Source organism: Oncorhynchus keta, chromosome 19 (genome assembly GCF_023373465.1).
Source record: "Oncorhynchus keta strain PuntledgeMale-10-30-2019 chromosome 19, Oket_V2, whole genome shotgun sequence".
Classification (NCBI taxonomy): Eukaryota; Metazoa; Chordata; class Actinopteri; order Salmoniformes; family Salmonidae; genus Oncorhynchus; species Oncorhynchus keta.
Window position 1 is genome coordinate 60,543,461 of NC_068439.1, and position 19,163 is coordinate 60,562,623.

General features: G+C 43.1%; 1 protein-coding gene across 2 annotated transcripts in view; it reads left to right on the forward strand.

Annotated features, from left to right (window-relative positions):
* Positions 1-16,987, forward strand: part of LOC118398606 (protein cornichon homolog 3-like) — a 49,356-nt gene extending 32,369 nt beyond the window's left edge. Inside the window, exons 4-7 of one of the 2 annotated variants that reach the window (XM_052470949.1) lie at positions 6,451-6,563; positions 12,325-12,468; positions 13,008-13,036; positions 15,510-16,987. In XM_052470949.1, coding sequence (XP_052326909.1) covers positions 6,451-6,563; positions 12,325-12,468; positions 13,008-13,036; positions 15,510-15,529 — 306 coding nt within the window. In that variant the 3' untranslated portion in view covers positions 15,530-16,987. The remainder of the gene's footprint in view (positions 1-6,450; positions 6,564-12,324; positions 12,469-13,007; positions 13,037-15,509) is intronic. The other variant, XM_035794117.1, reaches the window with a different exon arrangement.
* The last annotated feature ends 2,176 nt before the right edge of the window (positions 16,988-19,163 follow it).

Sequence of the window (19,163 nt, forward strand, 5' to 3'; positions counted from 1 at the left end):
AGCTCTGTATATCACCAGAGTGGAGTAGAGGAGAATGGGCTATAGCTCTGTAGATCACCAGTGTGGAGTAGAGGAGAGTGGGCTATAGCTCTGTAGATCACCAGTGTGGAGTAGAGTAGTGGGCTATAGCTCTGTAGATCACCAGAGTGGAGTAGAGGAGAATGGGCGATAGCTCTGTAGATCACCAGAGTGGAGTAGAGGAGAGTGGGCTATAGCTCTGTAGATCACCAGAGTAGAGTAGAGGAGAGTGGGCTATAGCTCTGTAGATCACCAGAGTGGAATAGAGGAGAGTGGGCTATAGCACTGTATATCACCAGAGTGGAGTAGAGGAGAGTGGGTTATAGCTCTGTATATCACCAGAGTGGAGTAGAGGAGAGTGGGCTATAGCACTGTATATCACCAGAGTGGAGTAGAGGAGAGTGGGTTATAGCTCTGTATATCACCAGAGTGGAGTAGAGGAGAATGGGCTATAGCTCTGTAGATCACCAGAGTGGAGTAGAGGAGAGTGGGTTATAGCTCTGTATATCACCAGAGTGGAGTAGAGGAGAGTGGGCTATAGCTCTGTAGATCACCAGAGTGGAGTAGAGGAGAATGGGCGATAGCTCTGTAGATCACCAGAGTGGAGTAGAGGAGAGTGGGCTATAGCTCTGTAGATCACCAGTGTGGAGTAGAGGAGAGTGGGCTATAGCTCTGTAGATCACCAGTGTGGAGTAGAGGAGAGTGGGCTATAGCTCTGTAGATCACCAGTGTGGAGTAGATGAGAGTGGGCTATAGCTCTGTAGATCACCAGTGTGGAGTAGAGGAGAGTGGGCTATAGCTCTGTAGATCACCAGTGTGGAGTAGAGGAGAGTGGGCTATAGCTCTGTAGATCACCAGTGTGGAGTAGAGTAGTGGGCTATAGCTCTGTAGATCACCAGTGTGGAGTAGAGTAGTGGCAGTCGCTCTGCAGCAGCAGCCCTCTGTCATTAGCTCTGTGTGCTGTAGAGAGCCTGCCTCCAAGTGTTGCTCTGCTCTCCCTCCCAGGGAGCTGCCTCAAATCACACTTGAAAAGCACTTTGGCACTCCGGCCTCTTGAACTGTGGGTGGGTTGGGCCCTCACAGGAGTCCGCTCTAATTGGCCGACAGGTTGAGCCCTGCCTCGCCACTGGCTAGTGTGTGTGTATGTGTGCCCTGGGGTGGTCAGATGTGGAAGACAGAGAGGGAGGAACCCTTCAGAGCTCAGGGCTCAGAGCCCAGAGACAGATTGCTGATCCTAGCCTCGCCCTGCCCAGATGAGCCCCAAGCTCCACACAGCTGGATCAATCCTATACCTTCAAATGGGGTGGCAGGGTAGCCTAGTGGTTAGAGCGTTGGACTAGTAATTGGAAGGTTGCAAGTTCAAACCCCCGAGCTGGCAAGGTACAAATCTGTTGTTCTGCCCCTGAACAGGCAGTTAACCCACTGTTCCTAGGCCGTCATTGAAAATAAGAATTTGTTCTTAACTGACTTGCCGAGTTAAATAAAGGTTCAAATTAAAAATGTAAAAATCAACACAGAGCATCAGGGCTGTTACTCTCCCCTCGTCCTTAGACTTACAGTATCATGTAGCTGTGTTGCTCCGTGTGCCTCGCAACCAAACCCTTTGTCTTCCATCATGTCACTGTTTTAGTCACGGTTGGTGTGATGACTGCTACTGATGTATGTGCTCACAGTGTATTTTAGGTTGTAGGTTGAATTTAGTTATGCAGAAGCCCTGTACATTAGCATGAACCATTAGCATTAGGTTCATAATGTTTGTCTGCATTCAGCAGGAGTTTAGCAAGCGACAGCGAGGGTAGGATTGGGACTTGATGGATGTGGGCTGAGAATAAGTGGGGGTAATAAAAAGTTTAGCGTGACTATTTGTATTTTAATGAGCATGGCGAAGTGTCGTGTTTATATATAGATCTGTTTGAGCAGCAGTTTCTCCATCACCTGCTGTTAAGGAGCTTCTCCACTGTGCTCCAATGTGTTTTTATGTTATTAGGGAGTGTGCAGCACTGTGAATAATGTATAATAGAGCCAATGCACATCATGTACAAGTCCAGGTGTTTCAGACAAGGCTCCAGTTGTACCTTTAGCTTGTTAAATATACATGAACGTGCGGAGGGCTTCAAATCAAATCAAATCACATTTTATTTGTCACATGTGCAGAATACAACAGGTGTAGACCAACAATGCAGTTTATAAAATTAAAAAATTAAAAAGAATACCTATAAAACTAAATAAGAATAAGAAATAAAAGTGTGGTCTATATATTTAAAGAGCAGCAGTAAAATAGCATTAGGGAATAGCATTAAGCCTACGTACAGTAGCTCTCGGCCGGTGCTTCTCTCCTTCTGCTTCTCTGAAAGCTTTTTTTATTTTTAAATCGTTACATATTTTAGAGTTTTCAACAGTGCACATCTGTGGCGCTAAGGAGCACAAATCCTGGTATTGTTGGTATTGCCTAGGATAAAACCTTCTGTATGAGTCAAACATAATAACCTTAAACCCCTTTCCGTGTGTTTACACAAACACAGAGCTGGAAACAGGGCTTACACCGTGAGCATTCAGGACTCAAGACATTGTATTTATCTGCACTGTGGTGGCAATCGCATTGAATTTCAGGTTGACTACGCACATGAATACACCTACTAATCCTGTTGTATTACCATATTGATATCCTTAGTCTTCCACCACTATGTGCCAAAATAATCAATGGGATACGCTTATGACTAACACACCTGACTCGTACCATAATCATATCAAGTTCTATAAAAACTATTCAGAGCAGACGCAATTTAAACTAAGGCTTTCATTTTTGACTTGACGCATTAACGTTTATTGGGTAGGCTCCTAGCGTCCTCCAAATGTTTTATTTCACACAGCGTTCATTTCACCAGATGAAAGATGGCGCTGACTTTTTGGGGGGAGAGACACTGTATGTGGCCCAGCTAGTGCTAATGACTACTCTGTAATCTCGGTACTCACTCTTTGTCAGACTCTAACCATGTTTGGAGCTCTGCTCTGATGACTAATAGCTGCTGAAGCTGGATTCATTAAAGTGACCGATGGCAGTTTGCCACCATGTGTTTGACACCACTCACTCAATATGGAAAGCTTATGTACAGTAATGCTATCAAACACATGACATGGCACAAGATCAGTGAGTGACGTTTATGATAATTGCCCGTGTATATTTGCTCCCTGGTGGTGCAGCGGTCTAAGGCACTGCATCTCAGGGATAGAGGCATCACTACATACCCTGGTTTGATTCCAGACTGTATCACAACCGGACCTGATTGGGAGTCCCATAGGGCAGCGCACAATTGGCCCAGCGGTTAAGGGGTTGGCCGGGGTAGCCCATCATTTTAAATAAGAATTTATTCCTAGTTAAATAAAGGTTCAAAAAAACTAAAACATTTGCAGGCTAGCCAGTTGCTCAATGACATTGTGAAGCCCTGTGGGTAATTGTTTGGAGCTGTCTATGTTACAGTTCATATAAGGAAATCATATGACTGTGAATACAGATATGCATATGTTGGTCACAGATACCTATAAAAGTAGGGGTGTGGAAAACCAGTCAGTATCTGATGTGAACACCATTTGCCTCAAGCAGCGCAACACATTTATTTCGCAAAGAGTTGATCAGGCTGTTTATTGTGGCCTGTGGAATGTTGTCCCACTCATCTTCAATGACTGTGCGAAGTAGTTGGATATTGGCGGGAACTGGAACCCACTGTCGTACACGTCGATCCAGAGCATTCCAAACTTGCTCAATGGGTGACATGTCTGGTGAGTATGCAGGTCATGGACGAACTGGGGACATTTTCAGCTTCCAGGAATTGTGTACAGATCCTTGGAACATGGGGCTTTGCATTACCATGCTGAAACATGAGGTGATGGCGGCAGATGAATGGCATGACAATGGGCCTCAGGATCTCATCACAGTATCTCTGTGCATTCAAATTGCCATTGATAAAATGGAATTGTGTTCATTTTCCATAGCTTATGCCTGCCCATACCATAACACCACTGCCACCATGGGGCACTCTGTTCACAACATTGACATCAGCAAACCATTCGCCCACACAAAGCCATACAAGCTGTCTGCCATCTACCCGGTACAGTTGAAGCCAGGATTCATCTGTGAAGTGCACACTTCTCCAGAGTGCCAGTGGCCAACAAAAGGGAGCATTTGCCCACTGAAATCGGCTATGATGCCAAACTACAGTCAGGTCAAGACCCTAGTGAGGAAGACGAGCATGCAGATGAGCTTCCCTGAGACGGTTTCTGACAGTTTGTGCAGAAATTGTTTGGTTGTGCAAACCCACAGTTTCATCAGCTGTCTGGGTGGCTGGTCTCAGACGATCCCACAGGTGAAGAAGCCAGATGTGGAGGTCCTGGGCTGGCGTGGTTACACGTGGTCTAAAACGACGTTGGAGGTGGCTTATGGTAGAGAGATTAACATTCAATTATCTGGCAACAGCTCTGGTGGACATTCCTGCAGTCAGCATGCCAATTGCATGCACCCTCAAAACTTGAGAGATCTTTGGCATTGTGTTGTGTGACAAAACTGCACATTTCAGTATGGCCTTTTATTGTACCCAGCACAAGGTGCACCTGTGTAATGATCATGTTTAATCAGCTTCTTGATATGCCACACCTGACAGGTGGATGGATTATCTTGGCAAAGAAGAAATGGTCACTAACAGAGATGTAAATAAATGCACAACACTTGCGGCAGCGTAGCCTAGTGGTTAGAGCGTTGGACTAGTAACCGGAAGGTTGCGAGTTCAAACCCCCGAACTGACAAGGTACAAATCTGTCGTTCTGCCCCTGAACAGGCAGTTAACCCACTGTTCCCAGGCCGTCATTGAAAATAAGAATATGTTCTTAACTGACTTGCCTGGTTAAATAAAGGTAAAATTAAAAAAAAAAAAATACGCTTGTTGTGTGTATGGAACATTTCTGGGATCTTTAATTTCAGCTCATGAAACATGGTACCAACATTTTACATATTGCATTTATATTTTTGTTCAGTGTATATTTAGAGCTCTATTTTAACTAACCTAACACAATGGTAAATTTAAATGCAGGCGGTAGCACTATAGGTTCAGGGGTGTGTCAGAAATATTTGTAATATTTTCACTATTACAATTATCCGCACACTTGCTGGTGTTGGCGCGAAAGGGCTGGGTTTTGATGAATTAACAAGTTGTGGGTGTGTCGAGGCTTGGTCCATGGCAAAATATATGGTTGCTTTAGGTTGTGTATTTACTGTCTTTTATGCATTGCCTTTGATTCAATTCCAATTTCAATGTTAGTCCGTAATAGTTTATCAAATGGCTTACAGAAACAAAATAACAAAATATAGACCTATCCCATCTTCGCTAAATTTGCAGTCCACATTGTTCTAAGTAATTGCATGACTTCAATAGAATTCACACTGATACAGGGGCAAGGCCTACTGTAAATTGCATTATGGTTGAGCATGGACATGCCAAACATTGTCAATAAGCAAGATTAAATTAATTATTGATAAGGCCTAAAAAGAGAATGAATAATTCTACTCAAATTTGGAAAAAAAACTAAACAACAACTTGTTTTAAATAGGCTATGTCACACTTACAGGCATATTCTTTTCTCCCCGTGGGCATATAATATTAAAAGAACTCAGGCTATGGAGGATTTAATGGACATCCAAAACGGGACCTGCATGGCTAAAATAATGTGGGCCTGCTTACAATTCATAGATAAAAAGGGAATGTTAGCTCACTGTTTCACTCCTCTAAAACTTGATATTTTAATCAAGTTTGGGGGATTAAGATTTATTTCCAAGAAGCCTCTGGAGCCAAACTCTTTACTGACAGTCTTTTTGATTACTTCCAGATTGCATTGGGTCAACAAAAAAGCCGCCATTGAGATGAGGGGACGCTATGCTTGGTTGCATGTTTCTAAATACGAAGTATGCAGGCTTCAAGTCACATTAGGCTACTCTTTTTGTAAATGTTTTGTTTTATTTGTCTGTCTTTGTCTTTTTATTTCTATTTTCATTTAATTTTTTATTTTTATTAACAACAAATCAATACAAAAAGTACATGGGGACATTAGGCTACTCTTGTTCCATAGGCTGTGTTTCCGCTGTCAAAATTCATGCCATAACCAACTGCGTTACCGCTAAAACCAGCTTTTAGCACTTCGGGTCATGTTTTTAAGACAGGTAAATAGCCAAACCTGGCGTTAAGGCTGGAAAATGCGAGTGCGACAGTTTTTGCATGACGAACTGTGTTAGACACAAAGCACGGCCTTAACGCCATGTCAAATGGTGATGAATAATCTGTGAATGAGAAGATTTGATGTGAAATGATCTCTCTCAAGAGCATTTCACTTTCCCTCTTACCCCGCCTTCACCCCCCCTTCCGTTCTCTCTCCTTCCCCCCCTCCCAGTTGGTGCTTCCAGAGTATTCTATCCATGGGCTGTTCTGTATCATGTTCCTGTGTGCCCAAGAGTGGCTGACAGTAGGCCTCAACATCCCTCTGTTCTTCTACAACACATGGAGGTAACTATCGAAGCTAGACAAGTCGTTTCTTGTCTTTCTTTCATTTTGTATGATGCCATTAATTCAGTATGGTGCCCAGAAGATAAGCACTTATTTATGTATGTAGGTATTTTATTATGTATGTATTATATTACATTATGTATGTATTATATTATATCATGCATGTGTTATATGATGTATGTATTATATTATATGATGTATGTATTTAACGACTTGAGCTTTTGTCATTTGACAGACAGGCTGTTAGTGACTTTGGTTATGATGCACTGAAATCTCACCTTGAAAATTGGTCACCTGTCAAGGCTTCCTCCCATGAATATGTTGTTTTCTCCCTTCTTTGGGCTTGTTGTTGTTTCGTTATTTGATGTGAATCACTTGCAGAACTCTGTGATTGTTTTGCTCAGCCAGTTAAAGTTACGCAGCAGCACTCACTGTTTCATTAATTGCAGACTCTGCCAGATGCCCAGTGGCTACATATGCTGTTTTCTCTACACATCTGAGGGGAGACAGGGAGAGGGGGGAGAGAGAGAAAGAGAGGCACAGAGACAAAGATAGAGGGATGAAGAAATAAAGAGAGTGATACAGAGATATGGGGGAGGGTGACCCACAGCAGCTACAGATCTGTCCATTTCTGTTTTCCTTCCCAGTGAGCACAGCTGATGCCTGATGTCTTCAGCGCGTCCCCCTCCTCTCCTCACCATCAGCCCCCACTGGCTCTGCCTCTCTGCCAGCCTCTCCTCCCCACCTCCACATGCAGCAGGGGCTCAGTGACACACAGGATAGTAGAGAGGTTTAGATGTAGGTTTAGCAGCAGCAACACAGTGGAATGGAGCACCACTACTTGTGTAGCGGAGATAATGTACACACCGTACATGCCGATGTAAAGCAGTGGCTACATTTCTGAGAAAGACGTCTCAGTTTAAGGCCAATTCCAAAGCTTCATCAAAAGAGGAGGCTCATGGTTCTCACCCACTTCCATAGACTTACACAGTAATTATGAATACTTCCGGAGGACGGACTCCAACCTATCAGAGCTCTTGCAGCATGAACTGACATGTTGTCCACCCAATCAGAGAATGTATCTTGTACCGAAAGCATAACCTACAGCTAGCTAGCACTGCAGTGCATAAAATGTGGTGAGTAGCTGACTCAAGAGAGAAAAACAAATAGTTAAAAAGTTTTGTACAAATTCATTTATTCCTAAATAAAGGGAGAGAAGTACAGAGAGAAATACAGAGAGTACTTAGCTAGCAAATGCAGCTAGCTAGTTTAGCCTACTGAAACACCCTGCTCAAACAGCTATGACTATCCAACACAACACTGGAACTCTTCCAAGTCAAGGCAAGCGTTTGGTTTGACTAATTTATTTTCACCGGGGCCCCCCGGTGTAACTGCTGACTGTACACTGTAACGTTACTGCATGATTGTAGTGGGTTTACTAACGCGTTAGTTCTCTTAGCTATGCTGACTATTACGTTACTTTAGCTAATATGGTGACAACGATGTAGGCTGTGTGTAGCGGTTTGGCTTGGAAAGGTTTTGTCACCTGGTCACATACAGCTGATATGTTGTGCATTGAAGTCCACAAGTGAAGGGAAGAAGTGAAAGGAGGAGAGCGCATAACGAAGATGCAAGAAGGAATACAACATGGCTGTGAAGGAATTCAACGGGGTGGGGTGTATTCAATCTTTCAGATTCTGTTGAAAAACGTTTCACAAACAGAAGCAAACGGAACAAAACGGGGAACAGGTAAACTACCTGAATTTATCCAATAGAAACTCTCGTTTGCAACTGTTGGACTAATGATTACACCCACTATCAGCTAGATGCAGGCAACAATGTGCAAGGCGGTATTGATTTCACTGTCTATCCATGTGTCACTGTCTGTCACATCAAATTTGTCTCTCGACCTGTGTGCACCTACGTTGTAAGCTTTCATTCATAGGCATGGTGGGTAAAGGCAAAATTTGAGTACCATGTAGTAGCCTAAACCTATGACTGTTACATTGAGCTGGGTCATTGGAATATGAATGACAGTCATCCAATATGATGTAATAGAAATAAGGCCATGCTCATGAAAAAAAAAATTGTCATCCCTAATCTGAAACGGCACTGACCGCCACTGTTCTAAATGGTACCAGATAGGGGTTATTAAGCTTGTAACCATAGCGTAACCCTTTTTTGGTGCTATTGAAGGTTCAATAAAGAACCACACTCATAAGGTTCTAAATGGAACCTGTATGTTGCTATAAAGAACCCTTTCTTAAGGTTCTATAAAGAACCATAGCATTTATTTTCTATATAGCACCAAAAACAGTTCCGCTATGTTTACAACCCTATTTGGGGCTATATAGAACAATTATTTATGGTTCTTTATATAACCTTTATGGAGAAGGGTTCAATAAATAACATTTCAAAATCTTAAAGGTTCTTTGTAGATTATTTTGAAGAACCACACAGGTTTTTTAAAATTCTGGTCAGCCATATTATATTGTTAACATTAAATTCTTATTATTGTGTTCATTGACAAGTTGAAACAAGTGAGCTATCTCTGGAACAGCTGGGGGTCCCTGAGGAGAGAACCACTGATTGATTTAGTCAACTGTTCTCAATTGACACAAGGCCATACATGAGTCTTTCACAAGACACCATCGCTGGCCATAGTCATATATCATTATCACTTGTAGACTTCGGTGCACAACACAACAGCTGTCTGTGACCAGGTAAAAAAAAGAAAACTTCATACCATAACCGCTACACACAACCTACATCATTGCCACCATATTAGCTAATGTCATAGTCAGCATAGCTACAAGAACTAACGCGTTAGTACACCCACAATCCAATCCATGTGTACAATCACACAGTAGTGTACAGCAAGCAGTTTAGCAGTTACACCGGAGGCCCCCGGTGGCAATACATTTCTAAAACCGAAAGCTTACCTTGAATTGGAGGTGTTGGCCACCTAGCTAACATACGTATCTTTTTGAGTCAGGATGTTGACCAGGATAACACAACACATTAGTGGAATGACACATTCACTCACTTTTGCGCAAAAAGAGCTGTATTCAAACCACACCCCAAAATATTGTAATGAGCTGCCTCCACAACATTTTAAAAGAGCAAATAAACATTTTGTGAACTGTAAAGAACCATTGAAGAGCTCAAAGGTTTCTTTGGGTTATTATGGATCCCCATAGAACTATCACCCTTCCAAAAGAACCTTGAGGAATCTTCTTTTTGTGTGTGTGTACAGTAGAAGGGATCCCGCTCTCTCTGTGTTTTGAGCTGAACACATCCTTTAGCACACATACGGTACAGACAGCTGCTCCCTATCCCCCACCATGCCCCCCTCACTGTCACAGAGAGGGATGTCTTTCTCTACAAACCTCCATGTGGGTCCCTCTCTCTGTGCCTGTAGCTCACTCTACCGCAGGTGCTGTGGAGCCCCACAATCAGGTAGAGTCAGTCAGTGTGTTGTAGAAATATAGGCCACCCCACAGCAATGAGTTATGGTGTGCTGTGAAATAGGGCACTACTGTCTCAGGTGGTTCTTGTCCTAACAGTAGAGGTACTATATGACGCAAATGTGTTAGTGGAGTGACTTACCAGGTGGTAGTAGTAAGAGTAGTAGTAGTGGGTTGAGATTCAGGTTCAGCTGGGTTTTTCAGGTGTTACAAGGTGCATGAGTAGAAATGGAATGGGCAGAATGGTTCTGATTTTGTATTATTTATTTTTGACAAACCTTTATTTTATCAGGTACATTAAACTGTCTGGCAAGACATTCTCTCACACATTCTCATTTACAGCAATCTTGTTCTACATGAATTTCAAAAGCCCTGTCACAATTTATTTAATAGTCTGTCTAGTACAAACAACTTATAAATCATTACTGAATAGTTTGTTAGTCATTAGCAAACTATTGGTAAATCATTATAAACCATGTGTTCATGTATCTATTAACATAATTAAATACATGTACAGTGCCTTGCAAAAGTATTCACACCCTTGGTGTTTTTCCTATTTTTATGCATTACAATCTGTAATTGAAATAGATTTTTATTTGAATTTCATGTACTGGACATACACAAAATAGTCCAAATTGGTGAAGTGAAATGTAAAACATTACTTGTTTAAAAAAAAGGGAAAAGTGGTGGGTGGGTATGTATTCACCCCTTTGCTATGAAGCCCCTAAATAAGATCTGGTGCAACCAATTACCTAGACGAAACATAACTACTTAAATAAAGTCCACCTGTGTGCAATCTAAGTGTCACATGATCTGTCACATGATCTCAGCATATATATACATCTGTTCTGAAAGGCCCCAGAGTCTGCAACGCCACTAAGCAAGGGGCACCACCAAGCAAGTGGCACCATGAAGACCAAGGCGCTCTCCAAACAGGCCAGGGACAAAGTTGTGGAGAAGTGCAGATCAGAAACTTTGAACATCTCACCGAGAACCATTAAATCCATTATTAAAAAATGGGAGGGCCGCCCAACAAAACTCACGAACCAGGCAAGGAGGGCATTAATCAGAGAGGCAACAAAGAGACCAAAGATAACCCTGAAGGAACTGCAAAGCTCCACAGCGGAGATTGGAGTATATGTCCATAGGACCACTTTAAGCCGCACACTCCACAGAGCAGGGCTTTACAGAAGAGTGGCCAGAAAATAAATAAGCGAACATGTTTGGTGTTTGGCCAAAGGCATGTGGGAGACTCCCCAAACATATGAAAGAAGGTACTCTGGTCAGATGAGACTAAAAATGAGATTTTTGGCCATTAAGGAAAACCCAATGTCTGGCACAAACCCAATACCTCTCATCACCCCATGAACAACATCCCCACAGTGAAGCATGGTGATGCCAGCATCATGCTGTGGGGATGTTTTTCCATCAGCAGGGACTGGGAAACTGGTCAGAATTGAAGGAATGATGGATGGCGCTAAATACAGGGAAATTCTTGAGGGAAACCTGTTTCAGTCTTCCAGAGATTTGAGACTGGGACGGAGGTTCACATTCCAGCAGGACAATGACTCTAAGCATACTGCTAAAGCAACAGTTGAGTGGTTTAAGGGGAAACATTTAAATGTCTTGGAATGGCCTAGTCAAAGCCCAGACCTCAATCCAATTGAGAATCTGTGGTATGACTTGATTGCTGTACACCAGTGGAACCCATCCAACTTGAAGGAGCTGGAGCAGTTTTGCCTTGAAGAATGGGCCAAAATCCGAGTGGCTACTGTGCCAAGCTTATAGAGCCATACCCCAAGAGACTTGCAACTGCAAAAGGTGGCTCTACAAAGTATTGACTTTGGGGGGGTGGGGGGTGAATAGTTACGTAGTTCTGTGAATAGTTACGCTCAAGTTTTCAGTTTTTTTTGTCTTATTTGTTGTTTGTTTTACAATAGAAAATATTTAGGATCTTTCTTACATACAACATACAACGCATGTTGTATAAATCAAATGATACAACCCCCCAAAATCCATTTTCCCCCCAGGGTGTAAGGCAACAAAATAGAAAAAATGCCAAGTGGGGTGAATACTTTCACAAGCCACTGTACCTACGTATATGCATCACCATGCATTACAATTCCTACAACCTTTAATCATGTACAACGTAATCATACGAATCATGAACAGTCAGATGTTTCATGTGTCCCCCTACTCGTCCTCCATCTCTCCATTCTTCCTTTCATCCTCCCCTCCGTCCCTCCGTCTCTACGGGTCAACTACCCCTCGTGTGTCGTGTCCCTATTCGGTAGGTACTTCCACAGCCCCACAGACACTAAGGAGCTCCTCTACGACCCAGCATCGGTCATGAACGGGGACACACTCAAGTTCTGCCAAAAAGAGGCCTGGTGCAAGATGTCCTTCTTTGTCCTGTCTTTCTTCTACTATCTCTACTGGTGAGTGACGAAGGGCACTTTCCATTGTGTTGTTTGGTAATTGTTCACCTTAGTGACGATCAACTATACACAGTACATCTAGCCTAAGTAGAGTATAGTTGCTATTCCTCTAGTACATTTTTCCGATGTTTAGTACAGGCTTTTACTTGCTTATACAAGCATGATATGTGCATATTGTTTTGTATTGCTAGGTATTATTACTGCACTGTTGGAGCTAGAAGCAAAAGTATTTCGCTGCACCTGCGATAACATCTGCAAATCTGTGTACGCAACCAATAAACATTGATTTGATTTGATTTGACCAGGGTCAATTCCATTTCGGTTTAGCCAATTCAGGTAGTGATTGGGTAATTTTCAATTCCCGAACTAAAACGCTTTCATAAAACGTTTTCATAAAACCATTAATTTCATTGACTAAGTTGAAATGGAATGGACCCCACAGTCCCTGGAGTACTCGTGACCTCTCACCAGAAGCACAGGGTTTTTTTCAATTGACCAATCAGAAGTGTTGAATGTGACTCTCCTCCTCTCGCCTGTAGCGTGTACTGGACCGGACCTTCCCCTAGTAGTGAGTCTCTTCAGTGGGTTTGTCACCTCGTGATACTGACCCCCTCACTGCCTCACAGTGCCCTGCCCCCTGCATACACCACCATACCACCCTGTGAATCTTTCCCTCTCTCTCTTTCTCTCTCTCTCCCCTCCTTTCTCCCTCTCATTCTCTGTTTCTCCTCACTCAGCAATACTGTAACACTAATGGACACAGCCTTTTCTGGAGAATGGGCCTCCTCAGGGAGATAACCTTTAACCCCTAACCTCTGACCTCCATTACTTCAGTCCCCCCTGACCTACTGGTGTTTGTTACAGTGGAGGTGGTCACTCTGGTGTAGTCCAATATGGAGTCCAATATAACAACTGACCTCCATTGTTTAACCTTGATGAGATGTGCATTTTCTCCTGATGTTTAACCCCTGCTATGGATGTTATGTAAAGTAACTGTATATGAATGCTTCCCTCTTTGTCTAATAAGTACCACTACTAACTTGTTCTCACCCACTTCTCCACTTGTCTTTGGCATGATCTCTAACCCTTCCTTGCACGCACACACTTACACACACACACACACACACACACACACACACACACACACACACACACACACACACACACACACACACACACACACACACACACACACACACACACACACACACACACACACACACACACACACACACACACACACACACACACACACCGTACACACGCGCACACACACTATTGAAGCTATTGAGCATCAGCTGAATAATGCTCTCCCACTCACAGATTGATGGGAAATCAAAGATTGACTCTGGAGGCCTAATCCTCCCAATTACAATGGCCAGGTTTGCTTCGGTTCATTAGCCCAAAAGCCGTTTAAATATAATGGAACAGGAAATTACTACGTGGCTCTGATAAGCAAGCAGAGCTCCATATAAATGTTTATGACAAGCCCTCAGTGAGGAATATGTTATATTTGCCTGTGGAAGCCAAGCTACTGGGTGAATTGAAACAACCTCCATGACAGAGAGATAACAAGCTGACAGCAAGGACATATGTAGCATCTCTGTCTACCATGAATAGCAGTCGAAAGACGAAATGTGATGTCATTCACATCGTATGCCGTAATGTGATGTAATGATATAATGTTATGTTAATGCAGTGTCAAAGTGAATGTATATTCCAAGTACAGGGCCTGAAGTGTTTTTTACAGTACCAGTAAGTGGGAGATCCAGTAGCTAGAGAGTGTCTGTTCTACACATCTCCTCAGCTGTTGTTCAGCTTATTGTCTTACTGTTTGGTGCAGTGTTGAAGACCAGACTTGGTCTTCATCAAGTGACCAGGTGATTAAACCAGTCTTTTTTCACCTAACAGCTGAGTAATAATGGAAATGTTTGTACGGTAGAATAGGCCCAGTGATCATGTGATGAGCTACAATTTGTAGATACAGGCTACTAATTAATCTAGCTACAGCTCTGAGGGGTGATGGAGCCTGGGCATGATGGAGGGCATGATCTGTCTAAACTGCCTCTGGGTCCCCTGCGTATGACACCTCCAGGCCACCATATGTATTGTGTGTCCATTATATTAGGAAACATGGATATTGATAACCCAGACAGACAGGTGAACTCAGGCTTCACCACAGCAGCAGGGATTAGTGTCTCACTGGCCAGAGGACACCAGAATGAATGCACATTTCTCAATTTGGGAGAAGCTAAGTGATCATGATTAGTTAAAGCAGTAAATAAGCTATTATGGTACAGTTAGCTAGGAAGCTGAATTATTTTAGAAGATGTTTATTTACCTAAGGCTAAGAACAAATGTTAAGTATTGGCATCTGGGAAATCTAGGCTTGTCTGAGCAGCTCACAAAATGTTATTAGGTTAACATGACTAATAGTTTGTAAAGAACAAAACTCTAGGACTGTCCTTACTTTATTAAACCATCAAATCGTATATTTCATGAGCAGTGTTGTCCCCGCTAAGACATAGACATACCTCTTAGTTCGAGCCCAGTTCTCCAAATTAATATGAAACATTTCAATTTGGTTTATCGACAAGCTTAATCAAGCAAAACTGCAGCGGCCTCACATCAATTTCTTGCTTATTTATTTGCTCGTGTTTTGAATAGGCAAAATGTTTATCCTTTGTAGTTGAGAAAGCTATATGCAGAACATTAAAGGGCTCTTTTAATTGCAACTTCAAATGAAGAAACACAAACAAATATCAGTGAATCTGGCAGGCACCCAGACATGGGTCATAAAAAAGACTGAACACACTACTTTACCACACATGGATTAATCAGTTGTTTCTGAAACACTTTTAACATACACTTGAATGCTCCTTTCTTGAATGCTTATTAATTCCAGTGGATCAGTTTTAAATGGTATCATTTTTGGTACTGTTGATAGTTATTGTTTTTTGTTTTTACCGTTTGGTCCAATCATGTACCGTTGTCTCAGTCATTGATTTGTTGATTTTTTTTCCTCCTCTCTTGTCTTCCAGTATGGTCTACTCCTTGGTAACCTCATAACAGCAGAACTCTCAGTATTTGAGCCATCCTCCGGATATCAGAGACTGTTTTCTGGAATTCAAACTAGCTAGCACAAAAACAAACTTTGCAGCAAATAAATAGCACTTTGGGTCACAACTTTTCTGTTTCGTCAGAAGGACAGTCGGTGAAGGGAAGGGAAAAATTTCAGCTCCAGTCCCCATTGTCTCCTCAATGTATGTAAAGGGACATTACTGTTTACAGTTCTCTATAGGTCAAAAGTCCTTTATGAGTCACAGTGACCACCATATCTACTTTTGTCCGTCACTGCCCGGCTAATGTCTGTACTTACAGCCTGTCCTGTCCTGGAGAAGTACAGTAGCATCACCACTACCGTAGTAGGTTACACAGTAGTGTTTGCACAGTTTGTCTCAGGCACAGCACATTCACAGCACAGCACATTCGTGTTTGTCATCGGGACCAACAGGTCTTCTTCTTCACCCATCTGCCCTTAGAGTCTCACCGATAGTAGCTTCTTCTTCACTGGTGGGAAGGGAAGATGACACATCCTGTACATGGTGAGACATGGTGAACCTTCTGTTCAGCGACAAGGAAACCGGGTCCGCGAATGTTGCATTTTTACCTGCTGCAATACAATACATGGCCTGTGTGTTTATATACATTACATACCTGTATGTGAATGGCTTTTGTGATGTGTGCATTTTGTGTATTCTTAACAAAATCATTTCTAATGGAAATATGATCTACGAAGAATCATATACAAATGGAATATTGTGTGATTCTCTGTGGTTGTAGTGTTGTTATTTGGTAGAGAAATTAAAGCTTGTTTTTTAGAACTAGAAAAGCAGTAATTCTTTGCACAGTAGTGTAGGCCTATATCATTTTCTTGCCAAATAATTGCAATGTTTGGTTGTGTTTCAATACTCTATAGTCTACCCAAATGAGCAAAGGTATCACTGTTTCCATAATGGACCGAATGTGGTACTTATTCATTCACTTAAATTATTCATAGTCATTTAAAATGAATTGTTTCCCTTCACACTTTGTCCAAAATACTTTTCAGCAAATATAAGTGAATGGCATATCAGCCTCCACTGTAAGATGACTAATATATCAACTGAACGACACTGTTAATGTTCGAACTACCCCCTCTGTCATTACCATTAGCTAACAGATGCTGCCAATAATGAAACGGTGTCTGAAAACAGCTATGGACTTCAGAGCGTTTGGCAATGCTGTTTCATTTGATTGTCTTTCAGAGAATTCAATGCTGTCGGTTTGCCGCATAGTTCGTAATCATGCATCTTTGCGCAGAAGTTTTGCATTAACCTTTACTCAAGGACAAGACAGGAATGCCCATATTGTTGTTTTCTTATTTAAGAGCATTTTGTATGTTTGCTGTGTATGTGTCAACCTAAGATGAATTTAAATAATTGTTTATGAAATAAAGTATGACTATTTTAAAATGTGACATCAGAGGCTTTCTCTTTTTGACATTTAATGTTTTAAAAAAAAAAATAATCCTGTCATGGTGTAGGTTTTTGAAATGGATAAATGACTATAACCTATATCTGCACACATGCATTTGTTGTTTCCTAATCTCAGCACCTAGAACTAAATATATCACCAGTTGTTTCCTGATAACGATATTTGATGCAGTGACACTGTCAGAGTCCTACAGTCCCACATCTCTTGTCATCTCCTGCTGTATCCTGTCCACCTTTCTGGCATCTGTAGCATCTGTATCAGTTCCTTAATGTGGTTACGAAAAGGTAGGATTCTTTGTTCTTCTGATTTGTGTGAAGAGCAAAGGAAGCTGTGATTCCTGCTGTTGTCATTTGCAGTCCTTACCTGTGTGATTATACAACTGTGTGTGTGTGTGTGCGTGTGCATGTGCGTGTGCGTGTGTTTTCATGCATGCTTTCTGAACTGTGCCCATGTCGCCAATGCGACGTGAGGGCGGCAACAGATCGGTGACAGCCTGTCCTCCCACAATACACCTGGGCACTCTCCAGATCACTACCACATGCCTCATAATTAAACTGCACTCAGACTGCGGTTACCCTCAACGTTCCTCTCCTCTCCCTCCCCCTGCATTCCCCCCTCGCTTCCTCTCTGCTCCCCTTGGCAGCATCTGACGTTCCTCTCCTCTCCCTCCCCCTGCATTCCCCCCTCGCTTCCTCTCTGCTCCCCTTGGCAGCATCTGACGCTCCTCTCCTCTCCCTCCCCCTGCATTCCCCCCTCGCTTCCTCTCTGCTCCCCTTGGCAGCATCTGACGTTCCTCTCCTCTCCCTCCCCCTGCATTCCCCCCTCGCTTCCTCTCTGCTCCCCTTGGCAGCATCTGACGTTCCTCTCCTCTCCCTCCCCCTGCATTCCCCCCTCGCTTCCTGTCTGCTCCCCTTGGCAGCATCTGACGTTCCTCTCCTCTCCCTCCCCCTGCATTCCCCCCTCGCTTCCTCTCTGCTCTCCTAGGCAGCATCTGATGTTCCTCTCCTCTCCCTCCCCCTGCATTCCCCCCTCGCTTTCTCTCTGCTCCCCTTGGCAGCATCTGACGTTCCTCTCCTCTCCCTCCCCCTGCATTCCCCCCTCGCTTCCTGTCTGCTCCCCTTGGCAGCATCTGACGTTCCTCTCCTCTCCCTCCCCCTGCATTCCCCCCTCGCTTCCTCTCTGCTCTCCTAGGCAGCATCTGATGTTCCTCTCCTCTCCCTCCCCCTGCATTCCCCCCTCGCTTCCTCTCTGCTCTCCTAGGCAGCATCTGATGTTCCTCTCCTCTCCCTCCCCCTGCATTCCCCCCTCGCTTTCTCTCTGCTCCCCTTGGCAGCATCTGACGCTCCTCACTTATAGCCGTGAAATGACATTCAGCTCATGTTGAACGCCTCTGGCACTCAATCTCAAACTCACTTAACTGATTCTGTGCTCCCACTCCAAAGACGCCCCTTACCCAACTACAGACGGCTGTGTTGTACAGTAGATGTGCTGTACTGCATGTGCTAAGAGGCTCCGTACAGGACATCTCTTTTTGATCTTTTCATTTTAGAGAGTAATCAGGTGACTGAGATGTTAATATGTCATGTCTTGCTAGGCTGTAACGTCTCACCTCCTCCCTAAAAGTGAGTGACAGATTCCCGATCCCAGCTTTCTACCTACAGAGCCAGTCTGACCTGAAAATACCCCCTACGTCTAAAGCCACCTGCCTGTTCCTGCCTGTTCCTTCCACTCCCTCTAACCCTGGATCTGAACACATATGACACCCTGTGCTGTATCTCCAGTCATAACTCACCCGCGGTCCAGATCAGAGTCTGTCTCGTAGTGTCCACTCCACTGGCTTTGGTTTACATGGGATACCAGACACAGTAGATGGGAGTCTGAAACAGTGTTATAAGTTATAACACTATGTATTTTTCAGAAGGAGTTTAAATAGATAAATAATTGAAATGCTAAAATAACTCTTGGCCTCAGCTGTAGATCAAAACGCAAATCTGAATGTGACATTAAAAGGGCATATAAAGTGCAATCGGAAAGTATTCAGACCCTTGACTTTTTCCATTTTGTTACATTACAGCCTCATTACAGACCCTTTTTTCCTCATCAATCTACACACAATAACCCATAATGACGAAGCACGAATGACGAAGCAAAAACAGATT